General features: G+C 48.7%; 1 protein-coding gene across 5 annotated transcripts; it reads left to right on the forward strand.

Annotated features, from left to right (window-relative positions):
• The first annotated feature begins 4,656 nt into the window (after positions 1–4,656).
• HOXD4 (homeobox D4) lies at positions 4,657–21,327 on the forward strand. 5 transcript variants are annotated; one of them, XR_008426177.1, is made up of 4 exons: positions 4,657–5,097; positions 15,355–15,503; positions 15,758–15,783; positions 20,816–20,933. XR_008426177.1 is itself a non-coding variant. In XM_053918796.1 (2 exons), the coding sequence occupies exons 1-2, from the start codon at positions 19,762–19,764 to the stop codon at positions 21,039–21,041; spliced, it is 750 nt and encodes a 249-aa protein (XP_053774771.1). In that variant the 5' UTR covers positions 18,609–19,761; the 3' UTR covers positions 21,042–21,327. The 5 variants fall into 5 exon arrangements, 1 of the variants encoding a protein (XP_053774771.1); XR_008426175.1 differs by having other exon boundaries at positions 20,716–20,850; XR_006655582.2 differs by lacking the exon at positions 20,816–20,933 and adding an exon at positions 17,955–18,278.
• The last annotated feature ends 1,154 nt before the right edge of the window (positions 21,328–22,481 follow it).

Here is a 22,481-nt window from a genome sequence, read left to right on the forward strand (position 1 = left end):
TTTTTTAAAAATTATGCCTGCAGAATATTTACTTTATTTTATTTGATTAAAATGCATTATTTATGTATTTTTCTTTCTGCTTTTATAATAATGGTTCAGGTGCCTTTTGTTTACTCCTAAGAGGTTTCTTTATTTTGTAGTATCTCTGGGAAAAGTCTGGGCCAAATATTTGAAAAGCACATTTTACTGAAGAGTGTAATGTGTAGTCCTGGCTCTGCAGCTTCCTTAATCTTGGGGGAAATGTTTGGCCAGTGACAAAAGTTTCAGGGCAATGTCAAAGTTGACATTTAATAATTTTTCTACAGTCTATACAAATTATGGCAATTTAATGATGTAGAGTGAATGAATACTTGAAAAGCCAATTATAACATTTTCACTTAATTTTTCACTCTGGCAAGTGGCTTTGTGGAATGCCTCTGCTTTCAAAACTTGCTTTCATTTTGAACAGCGTTTGGTATCGACTGAAATTGCTAGGTCTCAATGCTGTGGCTGCCGCTGTGATTCCGTTTTTTGAGTAGATGCCATATTTATTTGTATTCTCTTCGCTCTGTTTGCACACCCATTTTGAGCCAACTTACTGTGTGCGTCTCAGATGTCGGTTGGTACGTCCTCTGTTGTTCTCCAGGATGGCCTCACCTGTTTAAAACAAGCCCTGAGAGCAAATGCAGAAAAATCTTGAGTGTAAACAACTGCTCCAGAACATAGCTAGCTCCTTAATAAAGAAATGAATCGTTTTCTAGAGCTAGTGTCTTTGAGCGCCGTAAATAGCCCTTTTCCTGAATCAGGAGCAATTGCTTTTGCCCACATGAAGGCAGTGTCCCCCTAAAGCTCCTATTTGATTAAAAAAAAAAAAGAGGTGGGGGTTACATGCACCCATGCTATAAAAATTAATAAATGCATTGGGGGTGCTCTTTTTTCTTTCCAGAGGGGGCTGACAGGCTACCCAAGCTTCGTCTTGCTCTAAATAACCTTGCTGAGATACTGTGAAAGCTTTGAACTTCACAAAGGACTCGAGTTGTAGGCCCAGTGGGGGACGACCCAGAGTCCAGGTTACACCACAGCTTATCCTGCTGAGCCTGCACTGATGCTGGGGTTTGGAATCTGTTATTAACAAGATATCTGTTTTCCATTTGAAGCTGCTCTTGCAGCTGCCATTTTATGAGGAGGGGAGGGGGAAGAGGAGCGGGAAAGGAGATTTTCAAGTAAACTTAACATTTTTCCCCTCAAAAGGGAAAGCACCTTGGTCAGGTAGACATTGAAGAGTTCTCTCCTTTTTCTAGATGCCTTTATTTTTTAAAAGGTACATTTAAATTTGCAGAGTGGAATTCATTACACAGGTAAGGAAATGAAATCCTATAGTTTTAGACCTGGATCATTCAGGTGTTGGTGGGTTGTTTGTCCTTTTAAGGACCAGGGATATGTTACTCATCAGGGTCAGAGACGAAGCACCACCTGACTTTCTATCCAGGGAAGAGACCATGGCTGTGGCATTCTTCTGACCTGAGCCAGGAAAGACAATTTTAAGTCACGGGTGGCTCGGGGCTTAAGAAACACTTGCAGGAGAGGAGACAGCTGCAAATGTGCATGCTGGATTTGGAAACATTTTGCTCTGTGAGCCCTCCTACTACTGTTGGCTGATATAGAGCAAGGATGCCAAGTGCCTGAAAGTGTGACTAGGGAACAGTCTGGGGTAGGGATAAGCTGGCCAGAGACAGTGGTATTGGCTAAACTCCAGCTGCCCTCCATTTAAGGGACTCTTGTCTATTAGCAAAATTTGTTTTCTGCGACTCAAGAATACTCCCCCAAATAACATGTTTAGAGCCCCTCATTTGGGCAAGAATCTATCAGGTGGGGAACCTGGTATGTGGATGGGTGTGGAAATCAAGAAAGAAGGGGTGGTAAAAATGTCCTTATTTCCTCTTCATTCTGTGCTGCTCTGGAAGTGCTATACCTTCTGGCTCCATTGCCCCCTAACCACATGGTAAAATCATAGCTCATGTACAGAAAAAGATTATGTTGCAATTACTGGTATATTTGAGAATATTTGTACATACACAGATTTGATAATTTTTGGTATGGATTTGTACAGATACGTAGACTACACATGTGCAGAAAGTGTTGGTTAATAAATCAATGTCGGTATATATGTTTCTTTCTGTAGCTGGGAAAAGCATAGATTTGTCTCCAAATAAAGAGCTTGGGGAATTACACATCACACACACTCACCACCTTTTTTCCTACGGTGGCTACAAACCACCCAGCATGGTGTTTCATGCAGACAGAGTCAAAGTGACAAGCGCAGAAGATGCCCTTCTAATAGCTTCATATCTGTTAACATCCGAGGGTTGCACGGTTGCAGCAAACGTTTTTGCTGCAGAAATTTGCATAAACCTTCAGAGAACCCTCCTCACACCCAGACAACTGCTTCTCTCCCCTGGACTGCTTAGGGAATCTGCTTAGAGAGGTCTATAAACCGTTTAGAGAAAAATAAGAACACTAATGTTAACATTGAATGAAAGAGCCAAGCCTTTTAAGTGATTTAGTTTCTCTGTTTGCAAGGACCAGAAACAAAGGACGATGTGGGCCTCAATGATTCCTAGAGAAAAGTTAGTTCAGGGATTGCCATTTTGTGAAGTTCCACAAAGCCCAGCACATCTCTTATCTCTGCACTGGGGGAAAGCATGCAAATATGGCTGCCTTTTCAGTGCAAAGAGCCTTTTCCCAGCCCTTCTTCCTCAAGTTGAAAAGGAGAGTCATAAAGCTCTGTTCTTATTTGAGTAAAAGGAAAGAGGAATGTTAACAATTGAGATTATTTCTCAGAAAATTTTAGAAGTGAACAATCTGTTCAGTTCCATGTGAATAAACCAGTGTAAAATGTTCTAGTTTGGGACGGCCCAACAACTTGCCCCATTTTCTTATATAATTAAAAACATTGTTTTATTATTCTTCAATGGAAAATGTATTGCTATTTCACATCCAAGCTTGTGTCCTCTGCTTCCCTCGTGTTTGTTAAATCCTTGGGCTTCTGGGAGTAGACAGGGGAGGAGAGAGAACATTTTAAAGGACCCTGGTTACTGCCAATCATATTCTGGAAAGAATATGACTTCTGCTGACAGATGGCAACAGAAGTTCTTAAATCAGAAATATCCAAGGTCATCAGAACTTTTTCAAGAAATACAAATGGCCTGCTCCAGAGGGTGCTGTGCACTTCCTGCTTAGGTGCACATCCACTTAGGTACTTACTGGGTGTGAGGATGTTAATTGCAGAGAACTTACACATAGACATCCAGTGCAAATATTTACAAACATTATTAGAAGTCCAAAGACAGTGTATCTGAAAGGATGAGGGGAAGGAGCTAGCTCTATCAGGCAGGTTCTAAAGCCTGGATGGCCATGTCCGTGCATTAATGATGAAGAGAATGCTAGAACTAGCCAAGGACATTTACTCTCAGCTGAGGTTCACTGGAGCACCTCCTATCAAAGGGAACATGACTCCTACCTTTGAAGAAAAATGACTTTTTCAAGGCTGGAAGTGGGGAGTTGCTCTTTCCCTGAAAAAACGAAGCCTCTCTCCTCTTTGATATTGCATTGAGCAGGCTTTTCAATGGGCAAGCATTTGGGGGGCAAGGGAAGAGGAGAAAAACTAGAATTAAATTACATAGAAATGAGAATTGCACTTAGGGCAGACTTAACACAAGGGGTTTCAGAGGGGACCCAGAAAGATTGCTTCTGCCCTAACCCAGGACTGAGCAGGAGGATATTCCTGCCTAAAGGCCAGGCACTGGGAGGTCAAACTGTTATTTTGGAGTTGACAAGTATCAAACCGTTTCCAGCCTTTCAGCTGGTTGGTGACTGTCCTACCACAGAAACCCCAAGAAATGGAAGGGACCCCAATTTATGTTGGAGAGGGGTTAGGGAGAGCACGATTTCTGGGCCTGCAGATCCTAGGTTCTCTGCGCAAGATCGCTGGCGCCGGCTTGCCAAGAGATGAGAGAGGCAAAACCCGAAAGTGCTTGATTGCCTTTCGGACTGGGCTTTTTCCTGAGGGGAGGGGAGGGGAGGAGAAGCCGAGTGTCCCCCTGCCCCCCAAACCCCTAAAAAGAGAGTTGGAGGGAGGTGACTGCAATTTAGGATCATCAATCTAAGTGCCTGGGCAGTACGCCTCACTCACTTCGCCTCTAACACAGAACTAAACTGAGCAGATGTTTAGAGGCAAAACAAAACGAAAAAAGCATCCTAGAAAAGGTGAGTCAGAAACCATGGAGGCAAGAGAGGCAGAGGAGCAGAGGAAAGGGACCTAGAAGACGAAAGACAGGAGAGAGGGAGGAAGATGAAAAAGAGAGAGGGAGGAAGGGAAGGATGGAATGAGGGAGAGGGAGAGAGAAGAAGTGGGGGGGGAGAGAAAGTGGAGTGGGGGAGGGAAAGAAAAAGTGGGGTGGAGGGAGAAAGTGGGGGGTAGGAGAGAGAAAAGAAAGGAAAAAACATGGCGCTTGCAAGCTGTACGTGCAAAATCCGCAAGGAATTGCAGTAAATTCCTTTTTGTTTGAAGAAAATTTACAACTTGGTAATAGACCTTTTTATGACCTATTTGCGGTCGTCATTGGCTGAGGCTGGTCATGTGCAGGCGCCGCTCGCCTTCACGGCCTTTTTCCTGATTTCCCAGGCGAATTTCCCCCCGCATTCTGCCTTCCTAGAGCCTCACCCCCTCTTTTTCTAACCTTTGTCTCTGCAGAGGTGGGCTACAGTCGCCGGCTGCGGGAGTGCGGAAGCCGCAGCGGCCCCGGCTCCCACCCGGTGCCCAACTTGGCCTCCCCACCGCTTCGCTCCGGCCTCGCCGCAGCGGCCTCCGGAACCGGTGGGGAGCCCGCGGGCGGGAGAGTCCGGAAGGAGCCCCAGGCGCCGAAGCCCCCGCGGGCGCTGACACCGCGGCCGGTAGCAGCCGGCCTGCTGCGGGAGGTGCAGCCCCGCGGTTCCGACGCGGTTCCTTCTCACACTTGAGCGGGTCCATGCTGCCCAGGGTGCGCACAGCCCGGCAGCGCCAAATGGATTACTGCAGCCTCCCTGGCCGACCCCCGCCTCCAGCCCTGCAGCCTCCGGGTAAGAGTCGCCCCATCCTCGCGCCCGGAGCACCGACACCGAGAAGCTCGAGGCGCCCACCCCCTCGGGCAGCTGGGTGGGCCAGACCTTTACGCTTCCCCGAAACCTGGGGTTGGCTGACTGTGCCCCTTTCTCCCTAATCACTCCGTCTCTGCGCAGTCCCGGCCGGGCCGAGGTCCCGCCGAGCTGAGAAGTCCAGGGGAAGGCCCGTTTCCTCTGGAGATTCCCAGAGGTGGATAGCGCCAGATAGGATCCCACTGCTTGGATCGAGAGCCCCTCAATCCCCACCCCGGGGCGTGTGTACGTGATTCCTGGATGTCTCAGCTTTGCTGGGTTCCCCTAAAGGCACTCTATAGAATAGTGTCCTGCGGTTTGTCTGTGGTCAGAGGCACCTGGAAGACAAACAGGTGTTTTTTGAGGATTGGGGTTTGGGGTGGGGGTGGGGTGGATTCTGTGTACCTAAAATGTACTTGGTTCTTTCATCTAGGTTGTTGGTGGGTGATGCTAATTTCTGGGGTTTATGGTTTATTGGGCCTTGTGTATGAGATGGAATGTTAAATATTTTCAACTGTTTTGTAATTTTTAGTGAATTCTTGTAACAACTCAAGAAAGGTTCCTCCCACACCTAATAATTTGAAAGGTGAACTTGCACTAGTTTATGTCACAAAATGGATGCTTTGGGGGATAGGTTGTATTATCAGGAAATCTGGTGAGGGCTTGAGTAAAAAAACCCCATTAGACATTTCAGAAATGCGAAGCATGCGTATGTTCAAACATCTCTTGCGTTTCCTACTTGACAAGAGTAGGAGAAGGGTAAATATTTTGCTCTCTGGATGTACAGTCGTGTTGTGGATATATATATATATATCTTGCCTACAAGTCAATATTCTATAGCAACATTTCCCCCTCTACTTCAAAATTACTGAACTGAAACATGAATCAAAAGAAAATCTTTGCAGAAAAAAAAAAGAATGCTGTTTTCTCTCGCAGATTTTAACAGTACTTGAGGATGTAGCTCTCAAATCCTATTGCCTATTTACTCACGAACACATTGTAAAATATTAAAACCTTTGGCCAAGCTGCCGCATTGCGCATGGCGTGAACCTGCTCAGGGCGGAGTGTGATCTCCAAAGCATCCATTGGCAAAACAATGTTTCCCAAGATATTCCAATGTAACCGAGTTGGCCGTAAAAGCATTTCTGAACAATAAATGGTATCTTTGTAGAAAAGTAATTTTAGTGATTGACGATGGAATCATGTTAGTTTCAAAATGGAGGTCCACGGTTTGTAGCCAGTTGACCTTGTGCAATTATCGTGGATCACTATGTTCACTCACAAATAAGAAACCCCGAGTGATTTTTAAATATGGAATGTCCGTATTTCCTAACTACTCCTCTGCTATGGTGCAGTGGCTGTTGAGATTAATCTTTCATATTGATAAAAAGCATTATCTATTTCAAAGCAGGGCCCTGGTTGGGGGCTCTTAGATCCTCTCCTGGCAGCTCCATAGCCTACGGAGCCCCTAGGTCGGCTGCGACCACAGTGGGGTTGGAGAGGAGCTGAGTTCATGATGGCTAAGCCCTGGTGTTCAAACCTCAGTCACTTCTCTTTGGGTTCATGGCTGAGCTCGCCCAAGTGACTAGAAACCTGGGCGGCTGCAGGTCCAATTACACAGCAGAGGGTGATGTCATGGGCAGATAGATATGGAGGACTGAAGGGCTCTTTTTACAAAGAGTCCTCCGCCTCCCCCCACCAACATTAAGAGCTTATTGGAACTAAATGGCCTATTGCGTCTAAGGGAATAAATAATCTGCAAATCATATTTGAATTTAGGCCACTTAGTCCACGAGGAGACTAGTTAACGCTTTTGCTACTGCTGCAAATGCACCCATTGTCCCTGTTAACCCAATAAAAAAAATTAACGAAATAAAAAGCACTTGGACCCTTAGAGCTCACAAGCTGGGAAGTGTAACTCCCAGAGTGCTTGGCCCGCACTTCTATCGGTTTGTACATCAGGGAGACCATGGCACGTCAGGGTCTTGGTGTCACCAGGTCAGGCTGTGAGCTGGGTTTGCGCTCTCTCGGAGGACCAGGAAAAACAGCAAAGCTCATTATTATAAATGTGGCCAAGCATCAGGGCTGAAAAACAAACGTGTTTTCCTGTCAGATGCTCCTCCAAATAAATATATTTCGCCAGAATTTTGTTTTTTGAGCTCGAGAAGCAGAGGAAATTGGAACAAAGACAGTATTTCACTCTGGGCTGGCAGGCAGCTGTTAGAGGTATTTACGGCCTTGCCGCAGTGCGGCCGCCGGGCAGGGCATGAGGGGGCACCGGAAACGGGGGGAGAAGCTACCAAGAACTCGGAATTCCGATTTAAGTCCAATTTAGGGCCACTTTTCCGGAATTGGTGGGAATAAATACCCTCTTTCTAGGAACTGGCCCCTTGGACTTGATAGTTGTGCAGAACGAGGGAGAAGTTGTGCTCTTTGAACGCAGAGTGGTTTTTCCCTGCCTTGATTACTGACTCAGGAGGCGCCGTGCACTAGATATGAAATTGCTGATCCTAAGGACAACCTGGAGAGTGTGGGCAACGTGGCGATTGTGCTGGGTCTGCGGAACAGGGCTTGCAAGTCAGAATAGACGGTCGATGCTTTTAATACAGGTTTTTCTGAAAAATAAAAGTATGTTTCCTGCCTGTCTGAGATAGGGTGTCTAAGCGCCCCTGCAGGTAGGTGCTGAAGCAGTGCACCGTGCCGAACGCTGCCCGCACAGCCCCCAGACGCCCGGGCTCGACCAGCGTCTGGCGCATGTGCAGTGAACTAGCTCTGCCGGGTGATCCAACCAGCAAAAGCATGGATGGGGGGAGGGGGACGAGTGTACTCAGGGCAGGAAAATATAACCCGATCTCTCCACTCCTCCCTCAGGAATCGCTACTCATCTTTGTTTTATTCCAGCCTTCAATCTAAATATAGCTGAGCGTCTTGCCCTTGACTACATTATTTTCAATCATCTTGACTCACCAGCTCACCCCAATTTAAATCTGTACTTTAGAAACAGTCTGCAAATACGAGCTGGTCGCTAAAGGGAAGCCAAATCTTCTTTCAAGGTGTTAAAATAAATATATACATATATGTATGTTTAACACCTTAAAATAATATTTTATATATGTGATCCTCAAGGAAGTGTATAGATTTTTTCAGCGTGATGCTTCTGTTTTCGGAAAAGGCCTTTCCTTTTGGTGCCTGTTCAAACCACCAAACTTCAGGCCAATCGCATCAGCTGGACCTTCCCGGGATCTTGTTACTCCCGTGCAACACTTTCGAGGGCTCTGGGAACGGGGTGGGCGGGCAGCAGTGGAGAGCGGTCAAATAAATAAATAAACGGAAAAATTGGAGGATTTTCTTCCTGGGCTTACCTAATTAATGGGGGATGCATGCTCCTATTGTCAGTGCTGGAGGGGGTGCGGCAGGAGGTGACCTCAAAGATCTTCCGATCTCTCTGGCCACCGGCAGCGGACACCGCAGCACAAGCCCCCAGCCTCTGGTGCGGGAAGAACTCCGCGCACAAATCGAAGCTTGGGCCTAGGAGTATCCAGACGGGTGCAGTCTCCTGCTCAGCTGTCTGGCGCCTTGTCCAGGAGGAGGCGCTGTAGGACAAGCGTCTCGAGGCTGCGGCAGCGTCGAATTCGCACTGGGCGCTACTGGGCGGTGGAGGTGAGGGAGGGGAGGAAACTTGACCCCGAGCTTCCTTCTACCCGCCCTCCACCTCGGCTTTCAAAGTGCTTTGTGTCTCGGCCGAGGGTGGGGACACTGCGCCCAGTCCCAGGGGGCAGCTTCTCAGGACGGGCAGATGAGACTGCCTCCACTCCTGGGAGCCTGTAGGCACGTTCCAGGGTGGCAGGCAGGCTATCTCGCTTTCTTCATCTTTCCAGAGGGGGCGTGATTTTTGCGCGCTTGGCTGCTAAGAGCAGGAAACTTGGGTTCTGTGGTAGGTAGGGCAAGCCCTGCTCAACCCACAGGGTCCCAAGGAGCCTTCTTATGCTGGGCTGCTGTTTTTGACACTTTACCTTCCCACGATCCCTGGTACCCAGAATGCGTGGCCTTGGAAAGCGCAGCGTTGGGTGCCTCCTCCTGTGGGCCTTGCCCTGGTTCATCTAGAGCAAGGCCTGGGTCCCGGGACTCCCCTGGGGCTCCCTTTGAGAGGCAGGGCGAAATTTACTGACTTTTCCACTTCGGAACTCTGCAGATGCCCATCTCCACCTTTTTCCACACCACCCACACACCCTTCTTTCACCATTGCTCCTATTTCAGGCCTTTGGTGGGCTCCAAGGGGCATTTCTTGTACCAGCGGTGTGACATGCAACTTCAACAACTAGCTCTACTCCAACCCTGTTGATCCTCTGTTGGCTCCTGGCAATGTAGTTTTTCAACCTTTTCCCCTATTTTAGGGCATTGATTCTTAATCAAGGCCTGCATTCAAATGTCATTTATAATGCAGGTTCCTAAGTCTCACACCAGATTTCTTACTAAATCATAATGTCAGAGGCCTGCAATTTGTAAACACTATTGCTCTAGGGCAATTAGGATGCACACTTATGTCTGAGAACTATTTGATCAAGTGTCTCTCAAGGACATTTTTTCGTTGCTTTTAGAGAGAGAGGAAGGGAGAGAGGGTTTAGAGAGAGGGGAAAAGAGAGAGAAACATGGTTGTAAGAGAGAAATATCAGTTGGTTGCATACTTGCCCCAACCAAGGACTGAACCCACAACATAGGCATGTGTCTGGTCCTGGAATTGAACCCAGGACCTTTTGGTCTGCAGGACAATGCCCAACAAACTGGGCTACACTGGCCAGGTCTCTCCTGCTTTTTTAATTGTTATTCTGTCTCTAGGGGTTAAGTTCCCTCTACCACTCAGGAACCCCTGTAGTTCTGGAGGCTCACTTACTAATTGGGTTTTCTAATGTCACTTCCCCATAGGTTGAATAATTGTTGACATTTAGGGGAAGGGACATGGATTTCTTGCTAACTTGGAGATTTCAAACTGAGTAGGTTCAGACTGCCTTGGTTCAAACCTTTACCACTTAGCTGCTGTGTGGCTTTAGGCAAGTAGGGAAGGCTCTCTGGGCCTGTAACCTCATTTGAAAAGTAGGGATAATGAGAATACCTTCAAGTGTTATGAGGATTTTAACTTATATCACACTACTATACGTCAAGCACTATTCTAACTGCTTCAGATACATTTATTTACTCACTGGTTAACTACTTAAAAGAGTGTTTTCGCACACAACAAGCTTTCAGTATGTGTTCCATATTATCACTATTCCTTTTCTGCTGAGCAATAAGGCCTAGACTTTCAGAGCAGAAAGAGACCTGATTCACTCATCTAATCCTTCAATTCCACAGAGGAAAAGACAGGCCTGGGCTTGGTCACACAGCAAAAGGCAGACCCAGGAACACATGGTTCTGGGACACTTCCTGTTGCTGTAATTGACCTCACAGTCCCTGCCCCCTTGGGTTTCAGTGTCTGGCACCTGTCTACAGGTACACTTCATGGCCATACCCAGGAAGAAAGTACCCCTAGCTTCTCAGTGGACAGCTGTCAGGTAGGAGAGGCCTTACGAACACATAGACACTTCTGCAACTCCTACAAAGGGCTTTAGGCCTTATCAGAGAGTAGCCCCCACTGAAGTCACCTTCTCCTCCACCACCTGTCAGTCACACCTACCAAGGCAAGGATCCTCTTTTATAGCCCTAGGGCAGACACTCTCTTTTCAGTCACTTGAAATCTAGGGCAGGATGGAAAAACAAAAGGCCAGTGGGCAACATCAAGACAAGCCAGGGCCCCCCACTCTTCCTTAATCTGTGCGCATTCCAAGATCTGGGCTCCAGGGCCGTGGCTGAGGCACAGTGCCCAACGTGGGCCACAGTGATGCCAAGGTGTGTCTTTGTGAGGTCTTAGCCCTGAAATCTCCATCAGCCCTTCCAGATTTTTGAGATTCCTTATATCTTTTAAAAAGAGTTATGTAAATACTGGCTCAGGCTACAACTATATACAACATGTACACACCCCCTGCAATGAGGTTCCACCCCCTTAGCCCTGGCTTCCGCGACTTCTGCCTATAGACTTTTCCTATGAGGGCCTCCACAGCCCTTGGCTAAGATGCTCCTCTTGGTTTAACCAGGAGTCCACCTGGGTCATATATTCTCTCAAAATACACATAGTCTCTTCTGCTATCAAACATGTCAGGTGGAGTTTGGCCCATGGTATAGGGCAGTGCTGTAGCCCCCCAGACATCCCCAACTTATGTACCATGTAACCTCCATTCTTGGTCATCCAAGGGTGGTCACCCCAGGCATCCCTTCTTGGGACCATGGGAGCCTTTTCTAGCCACTAACCCTACTGTCAGAGATCCTGGCCCAGGGCCATTCTTTTGGATATCATCTCTAACTGTTGACGTTTTCTTTTGCAGTCACCTTTTCTTCCCAGAGGACAGCAAGCCTAAGCTGCAATGAGTGGATTCCATTGTAGCAGATAGGGGTGTGGGTTGCAGAAGCATTCCTCTTTTACTTCTGATAGAGCACAGTTCCAGGCATATGAAATCATATTTCTCTCCTGCTTTGAACTCCCTGATCAGCCCTTCTTTGGCTCTACCCCCAGCATGCATCCATAAGTACCAGGCCTTGACAGACTCCTTTTCCCTTCTATCCCTGGTCTAGAGAGTTCACCCAAATTCCCATTGACACCTATCCTGGTTTTGCAGACATTTAGTTTAAGGGGAGAGCTTAATACCACCTCTGGGCAAGAAATCTCCTAAAAGTCAAGATCAGAATACTTTTACCTGGGGCTACATAGCACGGGCCCTTCGGGTGGGCAGAGGCAGACCTGATTACATTTGCAGTGTAGCTGTTACCTCCTGGGGACCCCTTTATACTCTGTTCCTTCTTGGGAGCTGTCTGGCTTCTGGGTTGGGGGAAGTCTACAGGGACTCTACCTTATGGGAGCTCTCTGGGAGGAATTCCCAGAACTGACTCTTTCCAGTCAAATGTGGGGGGAGGGGAGACAATGCCTACAGTCTCCCTTTACCCAGAAACTAATTCCTTACTGGTTTTTAGGAAGGCTTCAACTTCTTTTCCCCTACCTTCTCTTATTACCACTACCACTACCATTGAAAGTCCTTGAGAAAATCCCAATAAATTAGCCCAACCTAGTCTGCTGTCCCCGCTGGTACTCAAAGTTCTTGATAGATGGAATTTGCTCTTCTCCATCTCTACTCTCTCATTCATCTACAGAAGCCCAGGACATTGGGGGTTGGGGAGGGCAAAGGAAGATTTTGGGAAGGTGGACAGTCTCTCCTTAATCACATTTCCTGGCAGTCCTAAGATTAGAAAGTAATTGAAGGTGTCTGCTTCAATGTCTTCCTTTCTTTCCTCCCTCCCCCTATGCATAGTTAGCTACTTTCCTGTTATTTTCTAAATACACAGAGTAGGCTGTTCAATTTTATTCATCTTCTGTAAGCCACAGTGAAGACTGAAAGCAAGTCCCAATCACCATCTTTCATCGTCATTCATTCAAAAAAACAAAACAAAGCAAACAAACTTACTAAATCCTGACTAGCTAGGTGCCAGGCATTGTTTCAAACACCATCTCCTCAGACTGGTCTTCTTCTTACCCCACCCCACCCTTATAAGAAGCTCGTCACAACTTCCTAGAAAGTCGTACATCCTTTGATTAGTTCTGTTTTGTTAATTTAAGGGAAAATAAAGAAAGCTTTTCCCACTCCCTCAAAGTTTGATTATTTTTTGCAGTAGTTTAACGGACTAATTTTGAAGCTGCTCACCTAATGCTAACAGATTCAGAAACCATTTTTAAAGGGTTGATCTTTACTCATTTTAGAAACAGATGCTACCAACTGTAAAAGAAATGATCCTCCTAAGTGGTTAATGTGGGGGGAAAGGAAAAGTGGGTGTCATACAGTCTGGGCTAACAGCCCCCCTGCTTTCTAGCTAATGAAAGTCAAATCAGGAAATGGGTTTAGAAATGCCTGTAGAATGGGTGGGAATTAGGATGCAAAGAGATCTTTGTAGAGAAAGATCTCTTTCATGGACTTGATGGGACTTAGTGATGAAAATTTTTGCAACTGAATTTGATATAGAAATCCTATGCGTGTGTGCTCCACAAATCTACACAGAACATCCAGTTTTTTTTTTTTTAAATCAGAATTGTAAAAACCACAGGTTTTCACACTGTTTGGTGGCAACTCTGGCAGGCTAGGAAGGATGCTGGGGATCAGTTCTTTGTATTTTCGTCTGATAGTGGGAGCTGGGGGCATCTTTCCCACCCCATCTCCTTCAAGAATAGAAAGTTACACTCTCCGGTAGGGCAGCCCTCAGGCCAAGCTCCTTTCCTAGGCTTTCTCAGCTGGAGACCATGCTCCCCCCAGCTCTCTCAGGTTCTCCCTCTGGTGGGAGAGGCAGTTCAGGAGTTGGGGAGAGGACCCACCCAGGTTTGGGCCCTGGGCGAGGAGCCAGGAGCCCTGTGGTTGGGGCAGTGTGGGAGTGGGGACATTTGACTTCCTGGGCTTGGGTTCCTTGAGAGCCTCATTTGCTTCCTCACACCCTCTCCCCTTCACACCAGGGCTGTTTTATTGTTTTATAACCTTCTTTAGAGTTTCAGTTGCCAAAGATTCCATTGGGGCTATTCTCCACTTTCTCACTTTACCAAACCCCAAGTCTTGCTGTTTTAAGCAGTTTGGTCACTTGCAAAGGCTTTCCTTTCAGATCTAAGCAAATTATAGAAACCTCTAGATATGTGGCTACCTTCAACTTTGCTGAGCCCATCCACAACAAAAACCAAGTGTTAACTCCAACTGCCACCCCACCCCCAAGCCCACCCAGCCTCTCCCAACCACCCTTTTTTCTATTGAAGCTTGAACAAAATCTCAAATAATTGCTGGTATAAGCAAATAAAAAGTGGCCTTTTATTTTCTTCTTTATTTATTTACCATATCTATAGCTAGAAAATGATTGAAATAAAGGAGGTGAAGGTACTCACAGTGAATGCAGCCAAAGAATCATAAGACATGCCCACCAACCAGCCTTTTCCAAATAGTACTATCTCCCAACTTAAACAGACGTCTCTGAAAAGATGCTATTTGAAAAGCCTGGGGTATTGATATGAATATGACCCTCTTGCATCCTGGATATTTGGAACTATTTAAATGTGAGGGAACAGTTGCAGTGAACCTTTATTTAGTGAATAAAAGTTTAAAGCCAAAGGTTATTTATGGTTCTGCAGAGATGGGACCTGAATGGCTATTTACGAGCACGTGATTCCAATAAACTTTGTTTTATGGCTTGAGGGTTGACAAGCCAAAATATAATTCCCACCATAAATTAGGTTAAGAGCATACAAGTGCAGATGCTTGGTTCCTGGAGCAGCGATAGGAAAGTGAGAGGTTCCAGCTAGCGCCCGGCTCCATGGAGGCAGTTCTACTCCCAGCTTCCATGCCCACTAGGAGAGAAAACCAGTAAGTCGCTTACTTTTTCCAGGACAGCTCCAGGGGTGGGGGATTTTTCTCCCTCTCTTTTCCTCCTGTGGTGACAAATCATCCCATCAAAAGTTAATTCTAATTTTAGCCTTAACCTAAATTAACAGAGAGAAAGAGAATCCTGGTTTTCTCCCCTCTCTCTGGACCCAGAAAGTTAGGAATTGAGATTCCCACCTCACCAAGAGGGACTTACTGTCTATCTCTTCCCCAAATGGAGCATCTGTTTCAGAAGTGGAATAAGACAGTGCTAGTCTAGATGGGTAAGAGAGAAAAAGGAAGAGGGTGGTGATGGCTTTGCTTCTGAAATTTCTCAGAGAAGACTGCCATCCTAGAATAAAACTAGAAGAGACTGAGAACTTAAAGCTGGACGTCAGTCCCTGGGAGGACCACTGCTTTGTGAGATTGCTCTGTGGTTTCTCCAGCAGCAATGCTGACAAACTCATGCCCTATCCACAGAGCTGGATAACAATCTAAAGCATTGCCATTTACCTTGAAACCCATTGATTCTCCTCCTCCTTGGTTATCATTTGGGTCCTCATTTCCCTTGGAAATAGCTCTTTGTTTTGAATTGGAGCATAAGTGGGAAGGCAAGTCCCAGCCTTGCTGGTCCTTCTTTGGAAAGAAGGCAGGTTTTGGGAGCGCTAGTTTGGGGCTGGGAAATTTGAAACCAATATGAAACTGGAAAATGGGACTGAATTGCTTCCTACAGGAGATAGACGGAAAGCTAGGGCTGGGGACAGATGCAGCGACTGCCACCTCCCAAGTGGACCTGCGCCCACCCGGCCGATTCTGCATAAGGAAACGCACAAAGGCCCGTTTTCTCCTCGCTTTCCGTGTCTGAATCGGGCCAAGCAACCAGTAAGGTTTTACCCAAGGGTGCGTGGAGTGGGGGAGGTGATGTAGGTCATTCGCTCCTACTCCGTGGGTCTGCCCTTGAGGACTGCGGTCTCTGCTCCGTGGAGAACTTGGCACAGTTCCTGGGGGCGGGCACCCAAAGCAGGGAGGTCTTTGTATTGGTGGGGTGCCTGGGCCTTGTCATTTTTTCTGTGTATCATCTATCTCTGCTTTATTTTCCTGTGGAATTTAAGTGATGCCTGTTTTCATTGCAACAGGTTTGAGACCAGGAGGGACCGCCGCTGTAAGTACCTTCCCGTTTCTTCCGAATTGCGAAGAGGAGATGTTAACGGCTGGGGAGGTGGCGGGCGAGGGCCGCGCGGGGGAGTGGGCGGGTGGAAGAAGGGCCCTGCTTTCCCTGGCCTGGTGATGGGAGGGGAGCTCGCTTTGGAGGTGGAGGCTCTAAGTTGAGCTCCTGGGAAGATTTTTGGGGCCTAGTTCACAGTCGCCTAATTAAGAGACTGTGCCCACGCAGGCTTTCAGCCATGTGTTCTTGGGCCTCAGTGGACCTTCCCGGCCTTCCCATGGCTTCCCAGCTCGCACAGGTGCAGCTCCGCTGCGGAGTACGCTTCTTTTAAGAGCTTGCTGTTATTAGCAGCCTGCCCTAATATGTTGCGACTAGCGTCCCCTCCTGCTGAACCAACCTGCCAAACACCAAGGCAACGCGATCTCCCTCGGCAGCCCAGCCCAGCTTAACCCGGTCCCGCCTGGCCCCAACCCTCTCTCTCATTTTGAGAGAGAGAGAAAAAACACTGTACAGCGGGTGTGTTGAGTGGGCCTGCTTCCGGGAAAGGCTGCGAATTCCGAGCTTTAGGTGGAAGTCCCTCCTCGCCCCTCCCCCGGCCCCAGCCTCTGCGGTTTGGGCTCTCGGTGGCGGACACCGCTGAGCGAGGAGGGAGGAGTACGGCCCTGGCCCTTGTCGTGCACCTCCGCTCCTCTATAGCTTTAATTCGACAATTTCTGTGCCCGAGCCTCTGACGTTGCAGGCAAATACGGGGGTGAGGATTGATTGGGAGGCGTGAGGTGGAGGATAGATGCTTGGGGTCCTGGGGTCAGAAGTTGGATCCTTGTGAGTGGCATGTGGCACGGAAGACAGGTACATATCTGAGGAAGTATTGGTGAAGTTTCAGGAAGACTGTCTCCTTACAATGAAAGTAGTGGTGGGAAAATCAAGGGAGGGAAAACAGCGGCCCCTCCCTCACTACAAAATGGAGATGATTTTATTTTAATGAGAGATGGAACACGCCGGGGCTGTAGGAATAAGGCACACTTCCTCGCTACTGAGACCTTCTCTCCAGAGTCGGAGAAGCTAGGACTTGGCTCTGGGCCAGGTTTCTTTGCCCTCCAGGCTGGGCAGTATAGTGGACTCCCTGGGGGTTACGCTCACCACCAGAAGTGGAGATTTCGCCTACTACATAGTCCCCTCTACGGACCAGGCTAGGCTCCAGGCTGGAAAATCTGGTATCCTCAGGGTCCTCTTCTCTTGCCCCCTTCCTGCCACTGCCCTGGCTCTTGGGTGCTTATCCCTACTGATGCTTCTGGTTTGGAAACCCACATTCGGCACCCTGTAGCTGAACACAGCACAAAACCCGGAGAGATCAAAAGCATTTGTATGAACTGTTGTGAGGGAGGTGAATATTTAACGCTTTTGTTCATCAATAACTCGTTGGCTTTGACCTGTCTGAACAAGTGGAGCAATAAGGTGAAATGCAGGTCACAGCGTCTAACAAATATGAAAATCTGTAGTCTCACCGGTCCCCTACCTAGCCCAGCAGGATCCCCCAATTTGTGTGGATAAAGCCTAGGCCCAGTGTCCCCAAGACAAGCGGGTGTGTGGGAGCACTTGGCAGTAGGGAAAGTTGGGGTGAACCCCTCTGGACCAAGGGAAGGGGGATTGGGGCGGCCTCAGAGGTCTTGTTAGAATTGGCACCAGGAAATCCCTACAAAATATCCAAAGTACTGAAACCAAGGGGTTAGAATGGGGTTGGGGGAGTGTGCAAAGTGCAGAGTAGGAGCAGGCAGCCAGTTCTGCCAGTCTGGGGGGCAGAAAGCAGTCTCCCCACTTCCCCTGCTCCACCTTACCAGGAAGGAACTAATTTTTGAATCATGAAGGGAAAAATCAAAACAAAAAACATTTTAACACCTCTAACCTACGGGCAGGGGTCCCAAAGCCCTACTCGATCGAGCCCAGTCATCCCTCTGTCCCTGAAATCCATCAGGGCCTTGAGTGCGCCTGTGCTCCTGGTGCCCTGAATCAAGGGCTGAGCCCCAGACAGCAATGAGGCACTGGGGTGGGTGCACATTTCGTGAACTTTTGTACTCATGTGCTGCTGTCGGCAAAGCAAAAATAATGAAACTTAGTGGTATGTTTGTAAATGATTTCGAATGACCCCTCGCCCTGCCCTTCACCATTAGTGTGCTGGCCCCAACCCAGGGCAGCTCGGTGCCTGCAAGCAGAGCCTGCCTCGGGGTCTGCAGCAGCAGCAGCAGCGGCGGCAGGACTGAGAGGCCAGCCACCAGCCCGGTTCAGAGCCCAGGAAGGTGAATGTGCGACTTCTTGAAGAACTGGCTTTGTCAGTCAACCTGGCTTGCCTAGCAGTGCGAAAAATAATGGACGGAGGATATTCCCCTCTTGCCTTTCTTCTGCCACTAAGCGCATTTGCTCCTTTCTGGAAAATACCACTCGATAAGGGGGAGCTGCTACTTGGATCTGGAGAAGGAGAATAATAAAGCAGCCATTTCTGGGATGGATTTTTTTTTCTTCCCTAAGAAGATTGTCGTGGCTCCTTGACTGGTAACCCCAGCCCTAGTACAAGGAAGGGGAACTCGTTGCTGCAGATTGCCACTAAGCCCTTCAGGCTATCTGAACTGTCTCTGAAAATGCGGGTGGCTGTGTCGGGCTGGTGGTGGCTCCAAGGAAGAGGACAAGGCTGGCAGTAGTCTGGGTGCCAAGTTTGGGTGGAACCTGGAGGTAGTAACGTTGTCTATATATACCCTGTAGAACCGAATTTGTGTGGTATCGATATAGTCACAGATTCGATTCTAGGGGAATATATGGTCGATGCAAAAACTTCATTTTTCTCCGAAATAGCCTGAGTCAGAAGGAGAGGCCAGAAGCAGCTGGGTTGGGTCAATTGCCTCTTTCTCTTTTATTACATTGGACTCCAGGAGGATCGACTGAGCCTGGTGACGCAGAGCACCCTTTTCTTCGAGAAGCCCTTCACCTCTATACAGAGGTTCCTGTATAAACCATAATTGGTTGCACGAATTCAGGGCCAAAAGCCTAGGTTTTGGAGGACCGGGGAGTGAGGTCTGAGGCCAGGTAGCCCCAGCTTTGCCCTCAAGAAGCACAAGGTTGGAGGGTGCCCAATGAGAGGCTCACTGGGCATTGACTGCCAGTGTGGGAAGAAAGCAAGCTGGAGAGAAGGAGTGCAGGGTCCTTTCGGATCCATTTGAGTGGGGTGGTGGTGCCCTCACTGTCCTCCTGGAGCACCTCTTAGCTTCACAGGCTGAAGCAGTGGGAGACTCTTGTCATACTCGCAAGGCCGGGCTTTGGCTAAAAACATCCCAGCTTGGGCACTCACAGAAAGCTTTGTGGTTACTCATTGCCTAACTTGATTCAGGCCAGTCAGATTGTGGTAACTTTTGGGTGACCCTGATGAAGACAAAGCCAGGACTCAGCCTTTGTATGGCAGAGTCCCCGTTCCCGCGGCTGGGTTGGCGCGAGCTGAGTTGGCGGGAGCCCTGCCTGCTGGGGTACTCTGCCCAACTCAGATGCTACCTCACCCACCTGCCTTTTGGTGCCCACACCCCAACACATATGGGAATTCATTCCCCCTTGAACTGTGCCTACTTTGGGGGGCTGCTTTCAGGCGGGTCGGTGAGTGGAAAGGGCACTGGAGGTTAGCAAAGTCAGAGGCAGACAAAAGCTGGCATTACCTGCGGGGAAATGAGGGTGCTGGGGATTGGAAGTACATTAACATCTGCTGAGGGCCCTCATATGTGCCACAGCGAGTCGCTTGATTACACGTATGTTATTTAGTTAAATTTGTGAAAATTATGAGATGCTCACCAACCCGGTGATAAACTCGCCTCCTCGCTATTGGCTGGCTTGGTCACATGGCCGCCAACTTTATTCAGTTGACAGCAAGTAGGAGGGCCCTATGGAAGGAGAAAAAAAGACAACACGAGAAAAATTAGTATTTTCTACCTTCTGAAATTAATGGCCATGAGTTCGTATATGGTGAACTCCAAGTATGTGGATCCCAAGTTCCCTCCGTGCGAGGAATATTTGCAGGGCGGCTACCTAGGCGAGCAGGGAGCCGACTACTACGGCGGAGGCGCACAGGGTGCCGACTTCCAGCCCCCGGGGCTTTACCCACGGCCTGACTTCGGTGAGCAGACCTTCGGAGGCGGCCCGGGTCCGGGCTCGTCGCTGCCCACGCGGGGTCATCCGCAAGAACCGGGAAGCCACTACGGCGCCCCGGGAGAGCCGTGCCCGGCGCCTCCTGCGCCCCCACCCGCACCCCTGCCAGGCGCCCGGGCCTGCAGCCAGCCGGGCGGCCCCAAGCAGCCGCCCCCTGGGACTGCACTCAAGCAGCCGGCAGTGGTCTACCCCTGGATGAAGAAGGTGCACGTGAATTCTGGTAAGGCGTGGGCCGGCTACCTCTCGGTCCCCACGCCAGCCCAGCGGCCTGGGCCCTGGGAGGGAGCTGTGAGTGGGTGGGGGCTTCAGTGGGCGCCTCAATTACTCTCTCCATAAATTTTTATAGCTGAGGGAGCAGGCTGGGACCCTGTGGCTGGCTGCTTGTCTGTGGGCAAAAAAGGGGGTGGAGATGGGGGTGGGGTGGGGGAGGACTCCATTTTTAGAACAGAGGGTACACGGTGAAAAAAAGGGGGCTTTCCAAAATGCTTGGAAATTCCGGAGCTTTCGGTGGGCCAGGGAGATGGGAGCACAGTTAGGGACCCCCGCCTGCTAGCTTGGGGAGTGTGTGGGTGTGAGGGGTGGGTAGTAGTGAGCGTGCGCTGGGAGAGAGGGAGGGAGGGAGGAAGAGCAGGCTTGGAGCACAGGGAGGGCCTGGGGCCTCGGGGAGCGCCAGGAAGTGAGCAGCGCTGGCCGGGGGCCTAACTAGTGGCCAGGCGCTGACCTGACCATGCTGTCTGTTCTGCCTCTCAGTGAACCCCAACTACACCGGCGGCGGGGAGCCCAAGCGGTCCCGGACGGCCTACACTCGGCAGCAAGTCTTAGAACTGGAAAAGGAATTTCATTTTAACAGGTATCTGACGCGGCGCCGTCGGATTGAAATCGCTCACACCCTGTGTCTGTCCGAGCGCCAGATCAAGATCTGGTTCCAGAACCGGAGGATGAAGTGGAAAAAAGACCACAAGCTGCCCAACACCAAAGGCAGGTCCTCGTCGTCCTCATCCTGCTCCTCAGCTACTACCCCGGGCCAGCATTTGCAGCCGCTGGCCAAGGACCACACGGACCTGACGACCTTATAGAAGTGGGGACCCTGGGCCCATCCCTCCCTGTGCTCCCGGCTGAGCCGAAGCTGCGGGGGCAGGCCGGGCCTGCTGTCACCTCGTTGGGCTCTAAGGTACTGTAGGGTGGGCCTGGGACATGCAGGCCGCCCTCTGACTAGGTTAGCGTACTGCCAGAGGGCAGCCCCCTCCCTGGAGTGGGTGCGGGGGTGGAAGGGGGGGCGGGATTCTCTCTCTAAGTATATTATCATATGGCAGGAGCTACTGAGAACACAAAACCTTGGCGAGTCATTAAACTCATGAAAAATCTTCCGCTGTTGGATCTTGAATTTGCAAATGAAGGTTGAATGCTTTATCCCAGTGTGAATTTGAACATCCTCCCCCCCACCCTCCAGGGATCTTTGTGGTTTAATAATGTGGGGGGGTTGAGGCAGCAGGTTGGCCACCTCTGTGCTAAGTGGAAGCAGAAGAGCTGGGCCAGGATTTCTGAACTTTCTGGGTTGTCTATTTAATTTCCAGTGTGAAGAAAAAAAATTATATATATATATATATATATATTGTTCCCACTGGCCCCATGCCCAAAGAAATGAGTCTAAGAAGGAAGTGGAAACGGGTTATTTTATGTTTAGATTATATTTGCTTAAATATTTATTTGCTGGGGAATGGGGTACAGGAATAATTGACATCTTAGTGCCAAAAACCTTAAGATGGTGAAAGGGGCTGAGTTTCAGGGAGCAGAATCAGAGATGTGTGGATTTCTAGCTGTAACTGGTATTTTGAACCCCACCCCCTCCCTGTTCCCCAGAAATGGGGGGGGCCTTAGCTCTACTAGAGGGAAGCAAAGGGTCCACTCTGAGCTGAGTTCTTGAAAATATGTTTCCACATGTGCTTTTTTCAGCACTGTGCTACAACGAGTTCTGAGTAATTAAAGGAAAGAGGGAAAAAAGAAAGAAACAAATGGTCCAACATTTTTCTTCTGGGGAAAGAAAACAAAACCTCTATGTTCTGGGTCATTAGATAATGGCTGAATTTTCTGTTCCAACTGAATTCCAAATGCCCAAATAGCCCATATAGTAATATTTTTATAGGGATTGGTGTATGGCCTATGTGGGAGAGGGGGTATTCAGTTGGGGAGGGGGAGAAGGTGTGAAGTAGAGGAAGTCTTTAAAAAAGAAAAAATTGAATCTAGAAGTCCACAAAAGTTGGTCTTACGGGTTTTCCCCTGAGGTTTTTATTTTTCAAACAAATCTTAAAGAAGTTTTTCTCAACCCATTAGTTAGAAGCAGAAATTGTAGAAGTACAAAAGTTGTCAGGCCCTCTGCCTTGCCTTGAGAATAGTGGTTTGAAACAATTCCTCTCAGACAACAGGAGAGATGTTCTTCAGTCCTGTTTCTAATGCCTTGCCTGGTAAGGGTTCAAAGCTCATTTTTCTAAAATGCTGACCCTTAGGGATAAGGGGGA

This window comes from Desmodus rotundus, chromosome 2, assembly GCF_022682495.2.
Source record: "Desmodus rotundus isolate HL8 chromosome 2, HLdesRot8A.1, whole genome shotgun sequence".
Taxonomy (NCBI): domain Eukaryota; kingdom Metazoa; phylum Chordata; class Mammalia; order Chiroptera; family Phyllostomidae; genus Desmodus; species Desmodus rotundus.